The sequence below is a fragment of the Eumetopias jubatus genome, unplaced genomic scaffold, assembly GCF_037043125.1.
Source record: "Eumetopias jubatus isolate StellerSeaLion01/CBP00866 unplaced genomic scaffold, mEumJub1_p1.0 scaffold_4, whole genome shotgun sequence".
Classification (NCBI taxonomy): Eukaryota; Metazoa; Chordata; class Mammalia; order Carnivora; family Otariidae; genus Eumetopias; species Eumetopias jubatus.
This window is the reverse complement of record NW_028274810.1, coordinates 182627577-182649152: the sequence shown is the minus strand read 5'-3', so window position 1 is coordinate 182649152 and position 21576 is coordinate 182627577. Positions and strand designations below refer to the sequence as shown.

General features: G+C 36.1%; 1 protein-coding gene across 1 annotated transcript in view; it reads left to right on the top strand.

The window, feature by feature from the left end:
* LOC148164638 (lipoxygenase homology domain-containing protein 1-like) overlaps positions 1 to 21576 on the top strand; it is a 263084-nt gene that overhangs the window by 91853 nt on the left and 149655 nt on the right. The window contains exons 11-14 of the mRNA XM_088022889.1: positions 950 to 1053; positions 2805 to 2981; positions 4409 to 4621; positions 19414 to 19591. Of these exons, the coding sequence (XP_087879015.1) occupies positions 950 to 1053; positions 2805 to 2981; positions 4409 to 4621; positions 19414 to 19591 (672 nt within the window). The remainder of the gene's footprint in view (positions 1 to 949; positions 1054 to 2804; positions 2982 to 4408; positions 4622 to 19413; positions 19592 to 21576) is intronic.

Here is a 21576-nt window from a genome sequence, read left to right as displayed (position 1 = left end):
TATGTATTCCTTTATATCTGGCTTGTTTGACTTATCATTTTTTGAGAATCACCTATTTGTAAAAGGAAAAATGGTCTTTATTTCTTATTGTTACAAGAGTGGATTCCTGAAAATTTGTTGTTTGTAAGTACTAAGGGAAGGATTATTGGTACTGGAAAGAGTACTGGATTAAGATCTGAGGTCCTGGGTTCAATTTCCATTCTGTGACTAGGCAGGGATCTTGGGAAACTACCTTACCTCTCTGAATCTTGATTTCCTTATTTGCAAAATAAGGATAGTGTGTGTGTGTGTGTGTGTGTGTGTGTGTGTGTGTGTGTGTGTGAGTGTGTAGTACCTATTGCATAGGCTATGGGGATCTAATTAACTTATTTAAAGAATATTTCTTGAGCAGTTACTATGTTGTAGGCACTGCTCTAAGTGCAGTTCTATAGCTATATACAGAGTAGACAAAAATTCATGATTTCAAGAAGCATAAATTATAAGATAAAAAGATATGTGAAAGTATATTGAAAACAATGAAATATATGATGACATAATCATCATACAAACTAGTCACTAATGCTCAAATCATATGTATGTATAATGCATTATTATATTATAATGTGTTATTTTACCTCAAGTCCCTGAGATTTAGAGAATGGAAATGGTTTTTTATACCAGGATAATTTATCATCGTGGAATCAGTTCCATCAGGTGTTATTTTTTGGGCTTGTCTCAGGTGCTTACCAATTAGCATGGAAAGGCATTAGGGATTTTCCATGGAAACTCCAGTAAATTGCCAAGCAACTTATAGATAATCAAAGGTTATTGGCATTCTACCTTTTGACTAATTCAAAACATTTAACTGAGAGATATAAAATATATTATTAGGAGATTTCAATGTATAATTGAATAAGAAAAAGCACTTTAAAAGCATGAATTATTTGCTAATACCTAAGATGTTTTCCAGGTCTCTTTGATGTTATTTTCAACAAAGGAAATATATGCATTTTCCAAAGTCATGAAATGAGACATCTTTCTCTTGCTGTTGACAACAGCAATGTCACTGGAATGGTATGTAGTAATTTTCCTTTTTGTCACATAACAATAGTATTGTATCCACATATAATATATTTTTATAAGATCAAATTGTATTTCCTTTGGCTTTTACTTTCACCATTTTTATTATTCTGTTTTGTCTCACTAAGTTTTGAGATTCTGATGCATAAATGGTCCCAAATTTCAGCAACTAAAATTTAGACAAGAAAAAGTAGACCACTTTTCTGATAACATTCAAAATACTAAATAAGCGTCCAAAAGGAGATGATCTGATTTCTCAAAGTCCCCTTCAGGGAGCATATTATTAGGGAAAAAATAATAATAATTTCACCTAAGTATACTTTATATTGCTTGGTTTAGGTTTGAAAAGTAGCTTTTAATATATAAAGCTCTTTTAAAAAATATATGCATGCTTTTTATTTTGAAAAATGAGACAGCATAGAATAACTGTCATGCACTGTTCCAAATGTTTAATATGTGTTATAACGTTTAGTCTTTATATCTACCCTCTGAGAGAATCCATCATTGAGAATCCATTATTATCCCTATTTAACAAAAGAAGAACATGACAGGTAGATGGATTGAGTTGCCCAAGGTCACATAGGTAGTAAATGTGAAAGCAGGAATTGAACACAGGCATTCTGATTCTAGCACTCATGCTACAGCTTCCTCATATAATGTTATATAATATTAAATGATTATTTTTAAGATTTTATTTATTTATTTTAGAGAGAAAGCATGAGTGGAGGGAGGAGTAGAGAGAGAGAGAGGGACAAGCAGACTCTACACTGAATGCGGAGCCCCTTGCAGGGCTTTATCCCCCAACCCTGAGATCACAACCTGAACCGAAACTGAGTTGGCCGCTCAACCAGCTGAGACACCTAGGCGCCCAAATATTACATGATTTTTGACTCATAGCATGTTACTTAACATAAGGGAAAATAATAATTATTGAAAAAAAGCTTATGCAATTTGTAGGCCTGAAATTCAGGCTAACTGATAATCAGTCAGATTTTCTTCATGAAGTCTTTTCTCCTCTGCTGTGCTATACTTTTCAGCATATTCTGCTCAGTTAGTACAGGTCCTAGTCTTAGTAAGTGCTTATAAATATGAATGTAGTAGATATGGAATCTACTCAATTAAGTCAAGGGGTTGAGAAACGTCCCATTACTTTATTTTTCTAAAATCAAATTAAATCTACTTCCAAGCCCCTATCCTACTAGGTTGGTGAGAGTGTGTGCATGAGCTTTTCTCTTTTGCACTCCCCAAGGTAATGAGGGGAAATGGGGGTAAAATCTCAAATAGTACCTTGAATCAGGAATGTTTCCTTGTAGCATAACCTCCTTGATTTGTTTAGTTTTTTGGAAGTAAAACCTAGTAATGCATGTCTTTTAATTTCAGCTTTTAGTCCAAAATAGTCTTGGGTTAGGAGGATACAAATGAAGAAATGAAAAATAAACAATAAAATACATATTAATAACTCATTAAAATATCCTGCCACTGAAGTTTTTTTGTTGTTACCCAATACTCTACCATGGGTTCTGAGAAATCAAGAGAAGGAAGTTCTTGGAACAAAACACTGAAAATCAGGCTGGAGAATCAAAACAATTAAATTACAAAAGCATGTGATAGATAATACAAGGATTCTATAGAGTGGAGTAGACCTGTACATACATATCATGTCCAAACATTTTAAATTTAATTATTTTCTATTGCTAATCCAGAGGTTTTTGTTTGTTTGTTTGTTTGTTTTGTTTTCCTTTTAGGCTAGTGGTGGAGCCTGCACTGAGCTGCGGGTTCTTTATCAGCCCAACCGCTGTGCACTTCTTGAGTCAGCACTGGTTCCTGGTCAAATAGTTACTTTTGATCATCTTGGCAAAACAGCTGATGAATCATCAGCAGGCTATGCAGACCTTTCAAAAGAATTTGTGGTTTTTGTCAAGGTAAAATGGTGGAAAGTCATTAAAGTGTATATTGTTAAAATACCTACTTTCTTTTGCTCTATTGAGGAAAACTCGAATCATTAAAGAGTAATCAGATCTCTTCCCGCTAGGTGGCATTGATGCCTATTGCCATTCTATTTACCCAAACTTTGAAAAGCAATAAGGATCTTAGCTTTAGCAGCACTGAAACTGGTAGGAGTAACATCCTATATTCAATTGAATTTGGAGGTTAAAACTATAAATGGTATAAATGTGGGAATTCTAAATAAAAATTTAGAGACTCTTACATTGGGAGTCAAATGTATATATTTAACTTTTCTAACAATTAGAATATTTACAGTCTTTGAGTGTTGTATGTGAGTGATCATTTTATGCTTCTTTCTTTATACTATGTGTTTATGAATTTATCTTTAAAATATTATTGTTATAATAATATAATAAATATAATTTATGAGATTGCCTGTTTTGTGCCAAGCACTTTACCGAGAACTTTACCACATTCAAAACTATATTTAATCATCCTAAAAGTATGGACAGATATTATCTGTATTTTAAACATGAAGAAAAGATTTTCAGAGAAGTTAAAAATCTGACTAGCAGAGCATAACTAGTAAATGGTAGATCATGATTAAAATCAAAGTCAGTTTGTCTTCAAAACTTTTTATGCTTACCGTATAATAAACACTTCATTACATTATTTTTTCCCCAAATAATATGATCTTTTGAAATTCTATTTCATGTTATGTTAATCACCATACATTACATCATTAGTTTTTGATGTAGTGTTCCATGATTCAATGTTTGCATATAACACCCAGTGCTCCATTCAGTACGTGCCCTCTTTAATACCCATCACCAGGCCAACCCATCCCCCACCCCCCTCCCCTATAAACCTTCAAGAATTTTTTACATCTTCTTCTTAAGTTATTGACTGCCTAGGATTTACTTAAATATACTTTAGTTATAGTTGATAACTCTTTTCATTCATTCATTCCTACTTATATACATTGGACTAATATCCATATCGTGCATCCCATAATTCAGGTACACTTGTAGTACACTGTTTTTATTCTGCTTTATATTACTATTATGATTATTTGTTTATATTGATTGTAAAGTTCTTAAGATAAGTGTTTGTGTTTTGTATACTTTTTAAATCTCTATAGCATCTGATGGTGACTCTTACACTCAATAAATAATGGTTGATGTAAATTATAATGAATCAGCCAGAGAACCTCCTTTTATTTTTAGTTTTGCATAGCAGTTAAATTATTTACTTCCTTATTTTGCTTACTTTTAGCCAACAAGTTTCTGATAAGATTTTGATCACTACAGCTTCTGTAAGAGAATGAACTCTACTCCCATCTTCTTTTAGCAAAACATGAGCTTGTTATTTACTGCCTTCTGTTCTGTTTGTTGTTCTGAAGGGTGTGTTCCTCAACAGTGCTGTGGTTCTACTTGCTACAAGCCTGTGCCAAGCCCTGTGTCTCCAGCCTGATGGGAGCTGCACTGGAGTGGGAAGTCAGTCTGAAAAATCCTACTGGAAAGTGCATAAAATCAGCTCTGGCATTTGCATGTTCGAAAGTGTGAAAAACGCACAGATGTATCTGAGGATTAGGGATGGCCAGTGTGATGGAACAGTAAGCATCTGCTTGTATTTTTCTCAGCAAATGTTTAAGACATTTGCCAATGATAGATATGAGAATGGCACTTTCTGAGTGTTTTTTTTTTTTTTAGTTTTAACCTATAAACATTTTGGAAATTGGATGTTATATATGATGGTCTCCCTTGACTTATTAAAAAGTGAGGAGGGCAGCCACATGCTTGGTATGATTAGAGAAGGATTCTAACACTTTAGACATTGCTTCTGGAATGTAATGTGCACACAAATCATCTGGGAATTTTATTATAAAGCAGATTCTAATTCAGATAGATGGTGGTGGGACCTGTGTATCTGCATTTCTAATAAGCTCTCAGCTGTTGTTAATGATGTTGGTCTGCAAACCACACTTTGAGAACCAAGGCTCTAGAAAGTCCCAGCTCAACAATATTTCCTTACTGCTTCTTTTGGTTGCCTGAATTTCCACCAATGGAAACCTATATTTTGAGTAAGGAAGTAATTTTAAATTCTAAATATTGGGGGTTCTTTAACATCTTGACTTAAGATGGGATATGGAAGGCAACTAACATAACACATTTTATATATCATAATTCTTCTATGGGTTGAAGGGCATATAAGATTACACATTTAACTTGACTGTTAATCCTCTGTTCCTCTATTCTTGTTTGAAACAATTTAGTTCAAACTGTATCTTTTAGATTAAACTCAGGGCTGCCTCCCCTGCCCGTTTCCTTACCAGTATGACATCTAGTTATATGGGAAAGTTTGCCTGAGCTTCTGGGGGTGAGGAGGGGGAAGGTTTAGACTATTCATCATTCTTTGGGTCCTTGCCTTTGCTGCAGACTGGCAAGCCTGTGTCTGGTGAGCTGCACTGATGTTCAGAGTGCAAAAGAGAAAAGCACATGCACACACACATAATTAGCATCTTTGATTCACAAGAGCATTGTGAATTGGGATATAGCCCATTAAGAATCCATGCTTAACAGATATCATGCTTATGGTCTTTAAACTGATAAGTGAACTAATTAAGATTAAAAACAGGTAACATTACTACTATGGTCAGACTAGCTGAGAGTACGATTTCATCTAATGCTCCGTCATCCTATAGGAGGAGCATCAGGAGGTAGCTTTCCCTTCATATCACCAGCATCCACAAAGTATATGAGCCTTTCTCTTCTGGGATTCACGCGAGTGTTCAGAACCATGAGACAGATAGTATATCACTGCATGACACACGTTTTGGGGTATGTGTGTCTTGAAGTTGCTAGGGAAAGTTTGTGGCTAAATAAATGTCACTCCAAAGTAGAAGATGAGCCAACATTGGAAATTTGTATCTTCTCTAGATATCAACCAAGAGGATAGCTCATTGCTCAGTCACCTTTGGTTTAGCTGCCTCTTACTCAAGTTGGATGGTGATTTTCATGGTTTTTCTATTCTCTCTTTCCAGTCTGTGTGAGCCCCGTCTCTTCCATCTCTTTCACAGTGTGCTGCTTATCTTGTCCCTCCATTTCCTCTGCAAGTGTATAGCAGAATCTTGAATCTTGCTGCCTTACACTAAGTACTCATGCTTTTTACTTCTATTTCTTTTTGTTTGTGCTATGAGTGATTCATCTCTATCTGATTAGGCTGAGGGAATTGGAGAAGTTCTTGGTATTCAATAGAAAGAATTTTGTGAACACAGGAAGATGGGTGGAAACTTACAGATTAATATGTAGAACTATTATTCTTTTTTTTATAGTTGGATGATTTTTTTCTTTTTTTAATTTTTTTAGTGTTATGTTAATCACCATACATTACATCATTAATTTTTGATGTAATGTTCCATGATTCATTGTTTGTGTATAACACCCAGTGCTCCACGCAGAACGTGCCCTCTTTAATACGCATCACCAGGTTAACCCATCCCCCCAACCCTCTCCCCTCTAGAACCCTCAGTTTGTTTTTCAGAGTCCATCATCTCTCATGGTTCATCTCCCTCTCTGATTTACCCCACTTCATTCTTCCCCTCCTACTATCTTCTTTTTTTTTTCTTAACATATATTGCATTATTTGTTTCAGAGGTACAGATCTGTGATTCATCAGTCTTGCACAATTCACAGCACTCACCATAGCACATACCCTCCCCAATGTCTATCACCCAGCCACCCCATCCCTCCCACCCCACCCCCACTCCAGCAACCCTCAGTTTGTTTCCTGAGGTTAAAAATTCCTCATATCAGCAAGGTCATATGATACATGTCTTTCTCTGATTGACTTATTTCACTCAGCATAAAACCCTCCAGTTCCATCCACGTCTTTGCAAACGGCAAGATCTCATTCCATTTGATGGTTGCATAATATTCCATTGTGTATATATACCACATCTTTATCCATTCATCTGTCGATGGACATCTTGGCTCTTTCCACAGTTTGGCTATTGTGGACATTGCTGCTATAAACATTGGGGTGCACGTACCCCTTCGGATCCCTACATTTGTATCTTTGGGGTAAATACCCAGTAGTGCAATTGCTGGGTTGTATGGTAGCTCTATTTTCAACTGTTTGAGGAACCTCCATACTGTTTTCCAGAGTGCTTGCACCAGCTTGCATTCCCACCAACAGTGTAGGAGGGTTCCCCTTTCTCCACATCCCCGCCAACATCTGTCATTTCCTGACTTGTTAATTTTAGCCATTCTGACTGGTGTGAGGTGGTATCTCATTGAGGTTTTGATTTGGATTTCCCTGATGCCAAGTGATGTTGAGTACTTTTTCATGTGTTTTCATGTGTCTGTTGGCCATTTGGATGTCTTCTTTGGAAAAATGTCTGTTCATGTCTTCTGCCCATTTCTTGATTGGATTATTTGTTCTTTGGGTGTTGAGTTTGATAAGTTCTTTATAGATTTTGGATACTAGCCCTTTATCTGATATGTCATTTGCAAATATTTAGAACTATTATTCTGTCACAGAGAAACTATTGTCATGCCCATTCTTCAGATGAAGAAGCTAAATGTGAGCCTGGTTACATAACTTTCCCAGACCCCACCAACCAGTATCAGAGCCACGTGTCAGTCTAGGTCGGTCTGCCTCCTAATCCCTGTTTTGGAGGATTCATGATACCCAGATGGAAAAGCTGGGTTGACCCCCATGAGGAGACCGGAGTCCTTATACCCAGAGGGGAGATCATTCACAACACAAAAACAATTTTCTTCTTCAGCAATTTTCCTGGAACCCATCTTGTTGAGAGCTTGTTAGATGAGTGATTGAGTCTGAAATTGTGTCTTCTTAGCCTGTACTATGCATCAACAGTAGGAACCTCCTTTCCTTTCCCTCCCTGATGGACTTCTTGGGATGAAAATCTAAGTTCAGGGGTGCTTGGGTGGCTCAGTTGTTAAGCGTCTGCCTTTGGCTCGGGTCATGATCCCGGGGTCCTGGGATCGAGCCCCACATCGGGCTCCCTGCTTGGTGGGAATCCTGCTTCTCCCTCCCCCACTCCCCCTGCTTGTGTTCCCTCTCTGGCTGTGTCTCTCTCTGTCAAATAAATAAATAAAATCTTAAAAAAAAAAATCTAAGTTCAGAATTTCCTGTGTACTTTGGAACTGATGCAGCCAATCATGTATTCAAGTTTCAAACCTAGTATCACTTCTTCTTAAAGATGTTTCATAACTTGAAAAAAAAAACAGAGGCATTTGTTCTATTTGCTTTAAGATGGAGAGAGACAAAATGTGGAACCCAGCGGGATCTATTGACAAAGGTGAAGGAACATAAATGGTTTGATTACATGGAACTTGATATTTAAAACATTAAAAAGAAATTCAGGCCATTTTAGAGCATAACACAGAGATTCTCTAGGCCTTTTTGGCATGCCACATCTTGATTGCATGTCATTTAACCAGAAGGTTAAGGACATTCCTTTTAGATCATGCCCCTGTGAGGCAACACACAAGTATGAAGCAGGAAGTGAATGGAAAAGAGACTAGTAAGAGGGAGGAGGTCTGAAAAGAAGAACAAGGAGCAAAGGAGCCTTGGGGTCCATGATGGGGATGAGGCATTGCTGTCCATGTTATTGGGGTGCCATTTCTTCTGCTCGGATCCATTCCTCCTCCCCCCACCCCAGCAGTGGGTCATGACCTCCAGAGGCTGTCTCATGCTAGAATAGCCAGAGAATCAGGAGGAACTAGGGACTCAAACCACAGCTATTTACCATCTAAAATGGAAATATTTCAGTGTTTAAAAAATGGCCATGGCTCTACCAATGTGTACCAGTTCAATATCAAACAACCCCCCTCCCCTGCAACACACAAAGGGTGAGGTGTGTATATTCTTTGAAGGCTGCAGAGGAAATCTTGTAACTGTTTTTTTTTTCTTTAAAAATTTGGTAAAAATCGGGGCACCTGAGTGGCTCAGTCAGTTAAGCGTCTTGTGTGATTCTTGATTTCAGCTCAGGTCATGATTTCAGGGTTGTCAGATCGGGCCCCACATCAGGCTCTGCACTGGGCGTGGAGCCTGCTAAAGATTCTCTCCTTCTGCCCTCCCCTGTTAAAAAAAAAAAAAAACTGGTAAAAATATCCAGTTAAGGTAAGATTTTGCAGGTCTTCCTAGCCTATGACATACTTATAGATCTGTTACATTTGTTCACTTGCCTCCTAAAATCAAAGCTCAAACATTTTGTAGAGTTCTTTAGCTTCCTAGTATTTCTGTTAGAAATTCCAAGCTTGTTCTTGGAAAAATTAAGCCCCCATTGGAAAAGTTATTGTTAAAAGACTTGAAATTTTAAAGAGCCTTTCCATGAAGCCAGGGGCTCCTGAATCCTGTGTAAATCCTATACAAATGTGCACTATTCTTGCCAAAGGTGAATTTCCTGATAATTGTAACAAGATCAGCAAAGAAAGCATAGAGAGAAGGACTAATATTTTTGATTATCTCTTGTGTAGCAAAGGCTGGACTAGCCCTCTTATATTTGTAATGACATCTCTTAACCCTTAAGCTCATACAGCAAAACAAATAATAAGGTAAGAAAACAACAATAGCATGTCTTACCCCAAACTGTTCCGTGTAAATGAACTAATCAATCACTCCTTTTATGTAGTTACTAAAAGATTGGCCAGGTTGAAGAGTTTCTATTCTAGATTTAATACTTTTATCCATTAGGTACAGTCCAGATCAGTCCTATTCTAGCTTTTCTTTGGGATTGGCCCCTTGGCTGTGGTCTCCCCCAAACACTGTCAGGGGACATTGAGGTCAGATAGGGCTCCTCCTGTGGAGCCCATGTATCCACTTGTTTTGTGTATACCAGACCCATGTAATTAACTGAGGGTTGGAGGACTCTGAGGCTATCACTTAATGGTATTTACCACTTAAACAACATTGACGTTTAACCTTTACTTTGGTACTTTTGTAGGGAAGAGCCTTCACAGAACTTCATTATTTGTATTTTGCTTCTGCTATTTCCATTGTAGTGTTTTCTTTAAAATTTGTTTAGTGACTCATTGATGTGGTTGTCTGACTTAGATTTTTTGCTCTTTAGATACTGTGTTAATGCATAAAAATCAGGCATATTTTTTTTTTCATTTTCACTGTATCTGACCAGAAATCATTAGGCTGGAACGACATTACTCTTGAAAACAGAATGGTAATAATTATCTTAGCTTTTCTCCTTTATTTAGCCTCCTTTATTTAGTTAGCCTCTCCATATATTTAGAGACTATGGTAAGGCATGTTTACAATTTCCAAAAGGATTTAAGATGCATTCAAAGGTAAATGGTAATGCATGCTTATATTATTATACCTTAAAAACCTCATAGTGCCTCAGTCAGCTACTCAACAAATGTTCATTGTATAGATTGAATTGAATAAAAGCATTGATTCCAATGTATCTGCCACTGTATATTTAAAAACATTTCTTATAGGCAAACATACCTATGTTTAAATCAAGTGATTCTGATCCTATAACAAATGTCTCTGTTACCATGAAATTATTATGCTGTAGGAGTAAATCACTTTAATAGATTTTGATGTAGTAAAGATTCAAGTTAGCAACAAACATGCAGTTCACTAGGGACAATTGTGAAATTGTTAATTTAAAGAAGAAAAACAAGCCTCAAAACATGGGTGGAACTCATCACTAAGAATCAATGTAAAGGAAAAAGAGATGTAAGAATTGTTGGAAAAACAAGCTAAAAAGTGATCAGGGTACCAAAGAAAGATATTCACACATTGACATACCCCACACTAGCAGGATCCTTGTTCATAGGTAAGAGTTTAGTTTGCAGAAACTAGGAAAGATACTCTCATTACAAATTTATTTAATTTTCCTCTTTCCTACACATGTACATAACTAAAAAGTTCAAGGTAATTCAGATTTTTAAGACGTTGTATAGATGGGCTTGGTACACAAGGCTAGACCAGTGGGCTGAAAAGTATAAAATTCAGTAAAAGACTTACTTAGATTTAAGTAAATAATGATAAATCATGCTTTTAGTGAGCCTATGCCCCTGGACTGTGAACTTCACAAGTACCTGAGATCATGACCTAAGCCCCAGGCAGACGCTTGACCAACTGAGCCACCCAAGTGCCCCTGGTATTTGTTCTTGATATGTAGGAAGACACACACAGTACAACATGACCCTTTTACATCAAGAACCCACATATTTTCTTTTATTTCTCATCTCCATTTCATTTGGGTTAGGGATAAAAAGGAGATTTTTATTTTTTTTTAGTTTTTAAAGTTTTAATTTTCATTCCAGTTAGTTAACATAGTTATATTAGTTGTAGGTGTACAATATAGTGATTCAATAATTCCATGCATCACCTGGTGCTATTCATCAAAAGTGCATTACTTAATCCCCATCACCTATTTAACCCATCCCCCCACCGACCACCCCTCTGGTAACCCTGTCTATTCTTTCTAATTAAGAGTCTAAAACAGATGTTTAAATGAAAGAAAAAAAGAGGGAATAAAGGAATATCTAAAGGTTTATTGTTTTGAAATTGTTATATTAAATTTTATTTTCATTCTTTTCAGTAATTGTATATAATGGAGAGTTAAAAAAGGGATATTACTCCTCAGGTGTTTGCAGTTTATTGGAGGGAACAAATATGTACAATCAGTGATCCAGATTATAATCACAAAATAGTCATCCAATTCAAGTTATAGTTTATATGACAGCTCAGGAGAGGCAGATTGATTTGAGCAGGGTAGGTGAGTCAGGAGAAATTTCTTTTATAGGAGAGGAAAAATATCTTTTTCCAAAACCTTTCTAAGTTCTCAATTGGGACCCCTATAACAAAGGACAGACCAATGAGAAAAGCATACATATTTATTTAATATAAGTTGTACATGGCGCAGGATCTTTTTTAAGGAAATGAAGACTGGAAGTACTCCAGGATGTTAAACAGATGTTTCAATGCTAGTTTTGATGAAGATTGGAGAGTTGTAGAAAAATGAGATAAGACCAAATAGGGTATGAGCTAAGTGTAATAAATTGGAGGAAATAGCAAGGCCTATTTATTCAAGTTCTCAGCATCCTTCTGTCTTTGGAGATAAGGATGCTCCTTTCCTAGTGGTATAAGGAAGGCACCTCTCACATTAGAATTTTATGACCTGCTTCAGGGGAAGGTCAGAAAAATCCTTCCTGCCCCTGCCATTTTACAGATTCTTTCAGCTTGAAATTTCAGTATTCTAATGTGCCATATTTTGGGGTAGTGTGTCTTGAACCCCATCCCCTGGAATGGTGAATTTACAGGAAATAGTCCCATTTTTCACTATCAAAAAGAGAGTGAAAGACATGAACAAAGTATAAGGTTAGAAATTGGTAAAAAAGAGAATTTTTTGAAGAATTAACAAAGATTTATTGAGTTCCTACTGAAAGGCAGAAAATATATCCATTGCTAATGCTACAGTAGATATAATAAGACATGCCCCTGCCCACAGAGAACTTGCAATCTAGAAGGGGGAAAGAAGAATGTAAACAGATAATAACACCACATTGTGAAAGTGCATTAATGGAAGTTAAGTATCAAGTTCCATGTTGAAAAGGAAAGAGATATGTTTGGGAAAGGGTTTTCAGTTGTATGAGTCATGGGTAGTTGCTTGAGATCTTTAATGTAAAACACCATCCATTTTTAATAGGATATTTATTTTAAGTTTGGGGAGATGGTGGGCTGCTAATAATATTGAAGTTCATAAATTTGGCCTCTATATAAAAGAGGGGCTAGTTTATGGAGAACCTAAAGTCTACAGGAATAACAATGAGAAATATGAAATATTTCTAATATTGAAATACATGAAATAGTTTGATTCAAAAGCCCACAGTTTGCCCTAAAGTACACTAATAGTTCTGGCATGTTCCAGTATGCTTAGTTCAGTTGATTGACTTTTTTTTTTCAGCCAAAATAATGCTTTTATATATCTTGGTTTCTGTCCAGTTCTAAGATTAGTTCCTTATAGCTCAATAATAAGTCAGGGTTTCTTTTTTTTTTCCTTTCTCTTTTCCTTCCTCCTTGGATGGTCCCTGGGTGCAAAGCTTTAGAAAAAAAAGTCATGAAGATGGGCCACTGGACATATATTCTTCTTCAGTCCCACACTACTCTCTCTGCAGTGTGGCTAATTTGGTTTATCCTTGGACATCTCAATATTATATAATTTCAAATGAGGCTCATATTGTAGTCTGAACATTTTGGGCAATATCATGGGGCTTGAGATACTATCTGGTTTGGTCTCAAGATTTCCAACCCTTTACCAACTTGTACCAAGTTCAGCCCTCTTCCAGGTCACTAGTCTTCTCAGTACTTGAACCTGCCATTGGGGTATGAGATAACTTCTGGATCCCCTGATGTCTCCATGTGAGCTGTGGATAAGATAAGCTGTATCAGTGTCTTCTAAGATTCCTCCCTCAGACATTTCTAATTCACCTTCTGGATGGCACCATGTTACTCTGGCACTGAATACTGGATGCTCTAAGGGAAATTTGTAAAATTTCCTGGGATAGTCCCTCCATTCTTGAGATTCTCCCCTAAAGTAAATGAAGATTTTGCTGCCCCTTATTTCTTTGCTATACCAAGAATTAACCCCAAATGGGGTTTGAATAAGGATATCCAGTCTCTCTTTAGCCCATTTTTACCCCAGGTTCCTCTTTCTAGTATCAGATGGGCTTTTCTTTTTTTGTGGGATAAAAATTTCTACTATGTCATACATGGTATTTACCTTTTCAGTAGCTTCATCGTTTAAACTCTATGGTATCCAGTCCTTCAGTCTTGGCTCTAGATATAAAAGTCCAATTTTGGAATTTCTTTTAGCAACTATGTTATCTTTCAATAAAGCTTGGTTTTGCAAACTTCTGATTTCTTATTTGGTATAAATTTCTTAAAATCCTTCTATTTGGAATCTCAAAGTTGAGCAAAGATTTATTTGTTCTGGGCTGGATTCAACTTACCCATGACACAATGAGCACATTGATCCAGTAGGTGGGAGAGTGTTGTAACAATTATCAATGAAAACATATTGGTTTAATAATCCACAAATATCCTTACTTCAGTTAGTGGTTGTAGTGATCCAGGAATGACATGGTATGGGTATGAAGTTTGGGAAATAACTATGAAACTAAAGTTTGAATGAAATTTGATAGATATTGTTGTGGACTGGGGTTAGTGGGTCTTAATGGCTGATTGAATAATGATGGTGAAAATAAAATTTAAAAAGCCTCAACAAACAAGGGAAAGGGGAATTTTTCTCAATTTAATAAAGAATATCTACAAAAAACTTATAGCTAGTATCGTACATAATGGTGAGAAACTGGATGCTTTTGCCCTAAGGTCAGGAATAAGGCAAGGATAGCCACTCTCACCACTCCTATTTAATATTGTGTTGGAAGTCCTGGCTAATTCAGTAAGACAAGAAAAGGAAACAGCCTGTATACAGATTAGGAAGGAATAAATAAAATTGTCTTTGTTTGCAGATAACATGATTGTTTATGTAAAAAACCCCAAAGAATCAACAAAAAGCTCTAGAACTAATAAGTGATTATAGCAAGCCTGCAGTTTACAAGATTAATATACAAAAGTCAAGGGTCACCTGGGTGGCTCAGATGGTTAAGCGTCTGCCTTCGGCTCAGGTCATGATCTCCAGGTTCTGGGGTCAAACCCCATATAGGGCTCCTTGCTCAACAAGGAGCCTGCCTCTCCCCCTGCTTGTGCTCTCTCTGTCTCTGTCTCTCTCTCTCAAATGAATAAATAAAATCTTTAAAAAATAAGTCAATTGATTTCTTAAATACTAGCAATGAACAATTAGAATTTGAAATTAAAAACACAGCATCAGTTACATTAGCACCAAAAGAAGAAGAAATGCTTAAGGATAAATCTAACAAAATATATGTAAGATCTATGTGTGGAAAAATATAAAACTCTGATGAAAGACATCAAGGAGATTTTATTTTATTTTATTTTATTTCTTATTTTTTAAAAGATTTTATTTTTTCACTTGTCAGAGAAGGAGAGGGCTCCGCTGAACAAGGAGCCTGATGCAGGACTCGATCCCAGGACCCTGGGATCATGACCTGAGCCGAAGGTAGACCTTAACCAACTGAGCCACCCAGGTGTCCCTTGGAGATTTTAAATTAATGGGCAAATATTCCATATTCATGGATTGGAAGACTGAATGTTGTTTGTCCTTCCCAGCTTGGCCTATAGATTCAGCACAAGCTCAATCAAAATATCAGCAAGCTATTTTATGGGTATCAACAAACTGATTCTAAAGTTTATATGGCAAGGCAAAAGACCCAGAATAGCCAACAAAATACTGAAGAAGAACAAAGTTGGAGGACTGACACTACCCAACTTCAAGATTTACTGTAAAGCTGCAGTTCTCAAGACAGTGTGGTATTGGTTGAAGAATAGACAGATCAATGGAACAGAATATAGAGCTCAGCAATAGACTCACATAAATACAGTCAGTTTATCTTTGATAAAGGAACAAAGGCATTTCAATGGAGAAAGTACAGGCTTTTCAATAAATGGTGCTGGAACAATTGGATGTCCATATGAAAAAAATATCTAGACACAGACCTTATACCTTTCACAAAATTGAACCTTCACATGAATGTTTATAGCAGTATTATTCATAATCACCAACTGGAAGCAACCAAGATGTCCTTCAGTAGTTAAATAGATAAACTGTGGTACATCTGTATAATGGCTTTTATTCAGTAATAAAAATAAATGAACTATCCAGCCATGAAAAGACACTGAGAAAACTTATGTACATATTGCTAAGTTTAAGATGCCAGTATGAAAAGGGTACATATTATATGATTCTAATTATATGACATTTTGGAAAATGTAAATTTATAAAGACAGTAAAATAAGCAGTGGTTGTGAGAGGTTTGAGGGGTGGGTGGAAGAGTTGAATAAGTAAAGCACAGGCAGTCTTTAAGGCAATAAAATTATTGTGTATGCTACTATAATGGTAGATACATTATACATTTGTCAAAACCCATAGAACTGTACAGCACAATGAGTGAGCCTTAATGTGTGCAAATTAAAAAAAAATATTTAGGGGTTTGGGAATCCCAGAAAAGAATGAAGACTATGACAAAAAAATCTGTGTTAAAAATATGAAACAACCTTTATGAAAGTGATAGGAGGAAAAGGTACTGACCTAAGAATCTTTGGAAATGAGTGTAGTAGATTAGACTAAAAGAAAATGGGAACTGCAGATAAGTTCTGTACTCTAGTTGATAAAATTGTTCCCCATGGGAGTTTGGTTAACAGTTGAATACTACTATAAATGTATATTGGAATGGAACAGTTACATAAATGGATGGCAGATAATGGGAACCAAATTTCTCATTGTTGGAGTGGGAGTTTACAGATAAGCAAGGGGAGGAAGCTAGAAAGATCCATTTGTAATCCATTAGAATTGGAGGTATCAGTATGAGCTCATGTTTAACTTAATATAAATGTGAATGACTGCATATAGGAATATTTACAAATATATGCATATACATGAATTAGTATAAACATATATTTTTTTGCTTTGCTAGATGAGAGGGCCTAGAAACAACAACACCCCAGTAGCAACAAGAAGATCTAGTGCTCAGGTCTTGATCTCTAATAACATTCTCTAATAAAAGGATCCAGGGCTCCTTAGAAAAATGGCTGATTCTAGGACTGGGGCAGGAAATATACAAAATAAACCTCTGGCATCTTGTAGTTCCAGAAAGTAAGAAAGTATTCAAAACAGCCAACACACACACACACACACACACACACACACACACACACACAGACATTCACTTATGAGACACTTCACCTATGAAGAACTGAAAGTTCTCAATGGCCAAACCTGGAACAATTTGAACAACAGAATAAAGTAGTATGGGATTATAACCCAAAGTATAAAATACATATTCATGAGCCCATAATAACCTTCACAAATGATTGAATAAATAAATAAATGGAGGAAAAGAGATGAATTTCCTATGTAGAATTCCAGATAAATTATGGAAAATACTCTGCCTTCAAGGAGGTGAAGCATAACTCCTGCCTATAAGTATGGGTGGCACATAGTGTTTTCCTCCCAGAGTATAGTATGGAAAGGGGGACAGGTAAAAATAGTGACTTTGCAGTAGAAAAACCTGACAGACACTACGTTAACCATGTGATCAAGGTCAACATCAAGAGTGTTAAGTCATGTTGGAAGCACGGACCCTTGATGTGATGTGATGAAAATGGCACCTTTCATATGGTCTTCCTCCCAATATCACATACCTCTAATCTAATCATGAGGAAGACATCAGACATATTCCAGTAGTGAGGCATCCTACAAAATACCTGACCAGTACTCCTAAAAACTGTCAAGGTCATCAAAACAAGGAAAATATAAGAAACTCCCATGACCAAGAGAAGCCTGGAGACATGGTGACTAAATATAACGTATCCTGGATGGAATTCTGGACAGAAAAATGGTATTAGTTAAAAATTAAGGAAATATCAATAAAGTATTAGTTGATAATGTATCAACATTTGTTCATTAATTGTAACAAATGTATCATAATAATGCAATATGTTAATAGGAAAAAGTAGGTGCAGATATATGGGGAACTCTACTGTCTTCTCAATTTTTCTGTAAATCTAAAACTGATGTAAAATATAAATTCTAAGAAATAATATTAAAGGGAGCTCCAGAGGTGCATACTTGAAGAACAGGCAAGAATTAAGAATCTGCTAATCATTGCTAGAAAACCACAAAGGGTTATGTAACTGATTGGGTAGATAATGAGTATTAGAGGGCCATTAAAGGGGCATTAAAGAAATTATCTGAAAATAATTTAAGATCTGTCTCTATCACTCCTCTAGTTAAAATCCTTCAGTGGCTCCCATGGTCTAAGATAAGGCTAGACTTTCTATGTTGCCTACAAACTGATCCTACCTTTCTGGAGTCACCTTCCTCTCTCTGTTGCTCAAGAACATCAAGAAGCTTGTTCATATACATACCATACTGCTTATTGCCTCTTGGCCTTTGTTCATGCTGCCCCGTGCCTGAAATTCCCTACCTTCTACCCCTCACTTTCCTCTACTTGGTTTAGTTCTTATGTAGCACTAACTCAGCTTCACCTTTTCCAGAAAGCCCTTCCTGATTCTCCTGAGCTTAGTTCCTTTTTTTCTCTTTAAACCCAAGGAGTCCATTATTATCCCATTATTATTATTATTATTATTGTAGTAGTAGTAGTAGTAGTAGTAGTAGTAGGTATGGTTATGTGCTCTACTTGGCTATGAACAAATCAAAGCCAGAGTTTTACTGTACCCATAACAAGAACAGAAGAGTCATATTTATATTGTGAGAGAGAAACAGACAACAGACACTTGGTTCTCACCTAAAAGAAGCTCACATTTGAGGGTAGAGATCAAAATATAATTATCTTTTACAAATAAAAAAATAGTTGCTTTGAAAATTTTAATTTTCACAAACTTATTTTTTAGAACTCCTAAATCTTATAAGAATACTTTTTTAAAGCACTTAAAGGTGAAAAAGGTGAATTATTTTCTAATATTAGAAGATATATGTCTTTAAAAAGGAGAGAGATGATTTTGATGATCTGAAGGGTATGTAGATTATGCCTCGGCACTTAATTCTTGAATGTTTTGTTACACAGTCTTTGAGTAATTTATGTGAAGTCTATTTACTGGTAAAAATTCAATTCAGAGGGGTGCCTTGGTGGCTTAGCTGGTTAAGCATCTGCCTTCGGCTTAGGTCATGATCTCAGGGTCCTGGGATGAGCCCTGCATGTCTGGCTCCCTGCTCAGCAGAAAGTCAGCTTCTCCCTCTTCCCCTGCCCACCCCACCACTTTTGCAAATTCTCTCTCTCAAATAAACAAAATCTAAAAAATTTCAATTCAGAAAATGTGGAATAGCACAGAAAATTGGTTTATATTTAAATGTAAATGGACTTATGGTGAGAATTACCCTCTTTTTCATTACCTTGGAGTATTTTTCAAAAGGAAAATTTCACATTTTAGTATTCTCTTTTCACCTAGAGAGGTTAGTAACTCTGAAATGAAATACAGAGCATACACTGCACTCTCCTTAGTTGAAGCTCCTCTGTTACTCAGAGCCTTTTGTCCAAGGCATACACCCTTGCCTCAGCCAAACACCTGGTCTCTGTTCCTGGATCTTATGGAACAGAACAAAGCACCTAATGCAATATATGTATAAATGTTCTGTATTCGTCATGAGGATTTGAGAATGAAGCAAAATTATATTCTTGTGAAGTGACTGGTTTTAAATTCTGCCCTTTGGTGTTTGTTTATATTTATGCAATCATATTATATTGATCACAGGGTACAGGAGATACTGACTGTCATTTTAAAATTAAGAAGAACTTGGAAAATGCATCTATAAGCCTGGAATCCATGAAAAGCCCAGGATTGTTTGTTGGACTTCAGCCAGATGGACAGGCAAAACCAGTTATTTATACTAAGAATGGGAATGTTTTCTTCTATCCACAGGTCATCAAATGTACGTTTACTTTGAGATACTTCCATTTTGGTTTGCTTTGTGATATTTTGTGCCTGATAATTTCGTCACGTTTTTACTAAGCGTATCTCTGCTATTAGCCTTTGTTGTTATTTTAGAAGCAGTGAAAAAGATTTTGAAGATAATTTATCCCAAAATTTCAGATGTTTATGTTATATATAGAGTTTTTACTATATTAAGCTCCTTTATAGTTTTAAAATTTGTTTGTGCATTGTATATGTGTGTGTACATGTGTGCATTTTGTTATTTAATGATATCTCCATATACACTGTGAGGGGATGGGACTATTAGAAATATTCTCAGTTTCATTGCTATTAATTTTTAATGTTCACAATATAAAATGAGATAGAAAAAAGATCATTTTAAATGAGATTTGAATTAAAATAGGATTTGGAAAAAAAGTATAAGGATAGGACAGAAATGTGAATATTTTGAAACTGATTTCTCTCATATCTAAGATCAGATTCTCTAGCCAATTTTAGTGAGGGTCTGTAGACTATTTAAACAATTTAAGCTTAGAATGTATTTGCTTGAACACAAAGATTAATGAGGTAACTCCATTGTGTTCTTAAATTATCTGCAAATTTAGTTTGCTATCTAATTTTTGCCTGATGTAGTCCCATGGACTTTGGCTTAATCAAAATCTAGATGACTTTCTTAGTCAGTCTGACTCTTATTTAACTTCTATTTGCTTATCAAAATCTACCTGTACTTTATATCTATAACATTATATCATCTATCTATCTATCTATCTATCTATCTATCTATCTATCTATCTATAAATAATATCCTACTGATATCCTACTGAAGATAGTTTAAATAAGAGCTTGATTTAACATGATGATATATCTGGCCCTGTTCTTTGTGCTGTCTGCCTCTATTCCTTCTCAGCCGTTAGGTGCCATATTTAAAAATTTGCAAATTGTTGGATTAATACATCTTAACTTACTGCCATCCATACCACCACTCCCTCTACCCTCTGTTCTTCCAGAGTGACACACCTACTCAGCAAAGTGGGTATGCCATCTGTCTCTGGCACACAGCAGGGAAACAGATGACTTAAGAGCAGGAAGATACAGGGTGGAGTAGAAGAAAAAGCCATGAGAAATAGCTATCAGGGTACAACAACCATGCTGGAAAAGCACAGGAAGAAAGGAGAACTAATACAAAGGAAGGAGCAGTGAAGAAAAGATGAGAAAGCAGAGATAGCAATAATTAGAAAAAAAGATGAGTAGAAGAAAAAATAATTTGTGGCAATACATAAGAGACAAATAATAAAAGACCAGGTTTGTCAACCTTAGGTGTTGGTACCAATAGAAAGGAAGTCATTCTTTTTTTTACAGGCATTAAAGAGCATGGATGATTTGAGTTTTCTTCTCTATTTACCAGCTGTATGATCTTAGTTAAGCCAACTAACATCAGAGAGCTTTGGTTTCTGTGTCTTTGTAACCAGGGTAACAGTAATACCTGCCCTATCTCCCCAGCAGAGCTGGTGGGGATCAAGCAAGTAAATGTATATGAAAGTTCTTGTTTCAGTAATAATACCTAACATTTGTAGGCAGTTATTTTAAGCCAGACACTGAGAAACATGGGTTCTATCATTTAATCTCCCTTTGGAAAATAGATAAATTACTTCTTATGGTCTTTTGAAAATTGACTTTTATTATTTGATAGTATGTTTAAAAAAATTGAATATCCCCTGTGATTGTGAATTAACTTTATATTTTTTAAAGATTTTTATTTATTTATTTATTTATTTATTTATTCATGAGAGAGAGAGAGAGAGAGAGAGAGAGAGAGAGGCAGAGGGAGAAGCAGGCTCCCAAGGAGCAGGGAGCCCGATGCGGGACTCGATCCCAGGACCCCGGGATCATGACCTGAGCCGAAGGCAGACGCTTAACCATCTGAGCCACCCAGGCACCCTGTGAATTAACTTTAAAAGCATATAGCCAGTAGGGATGAGACTA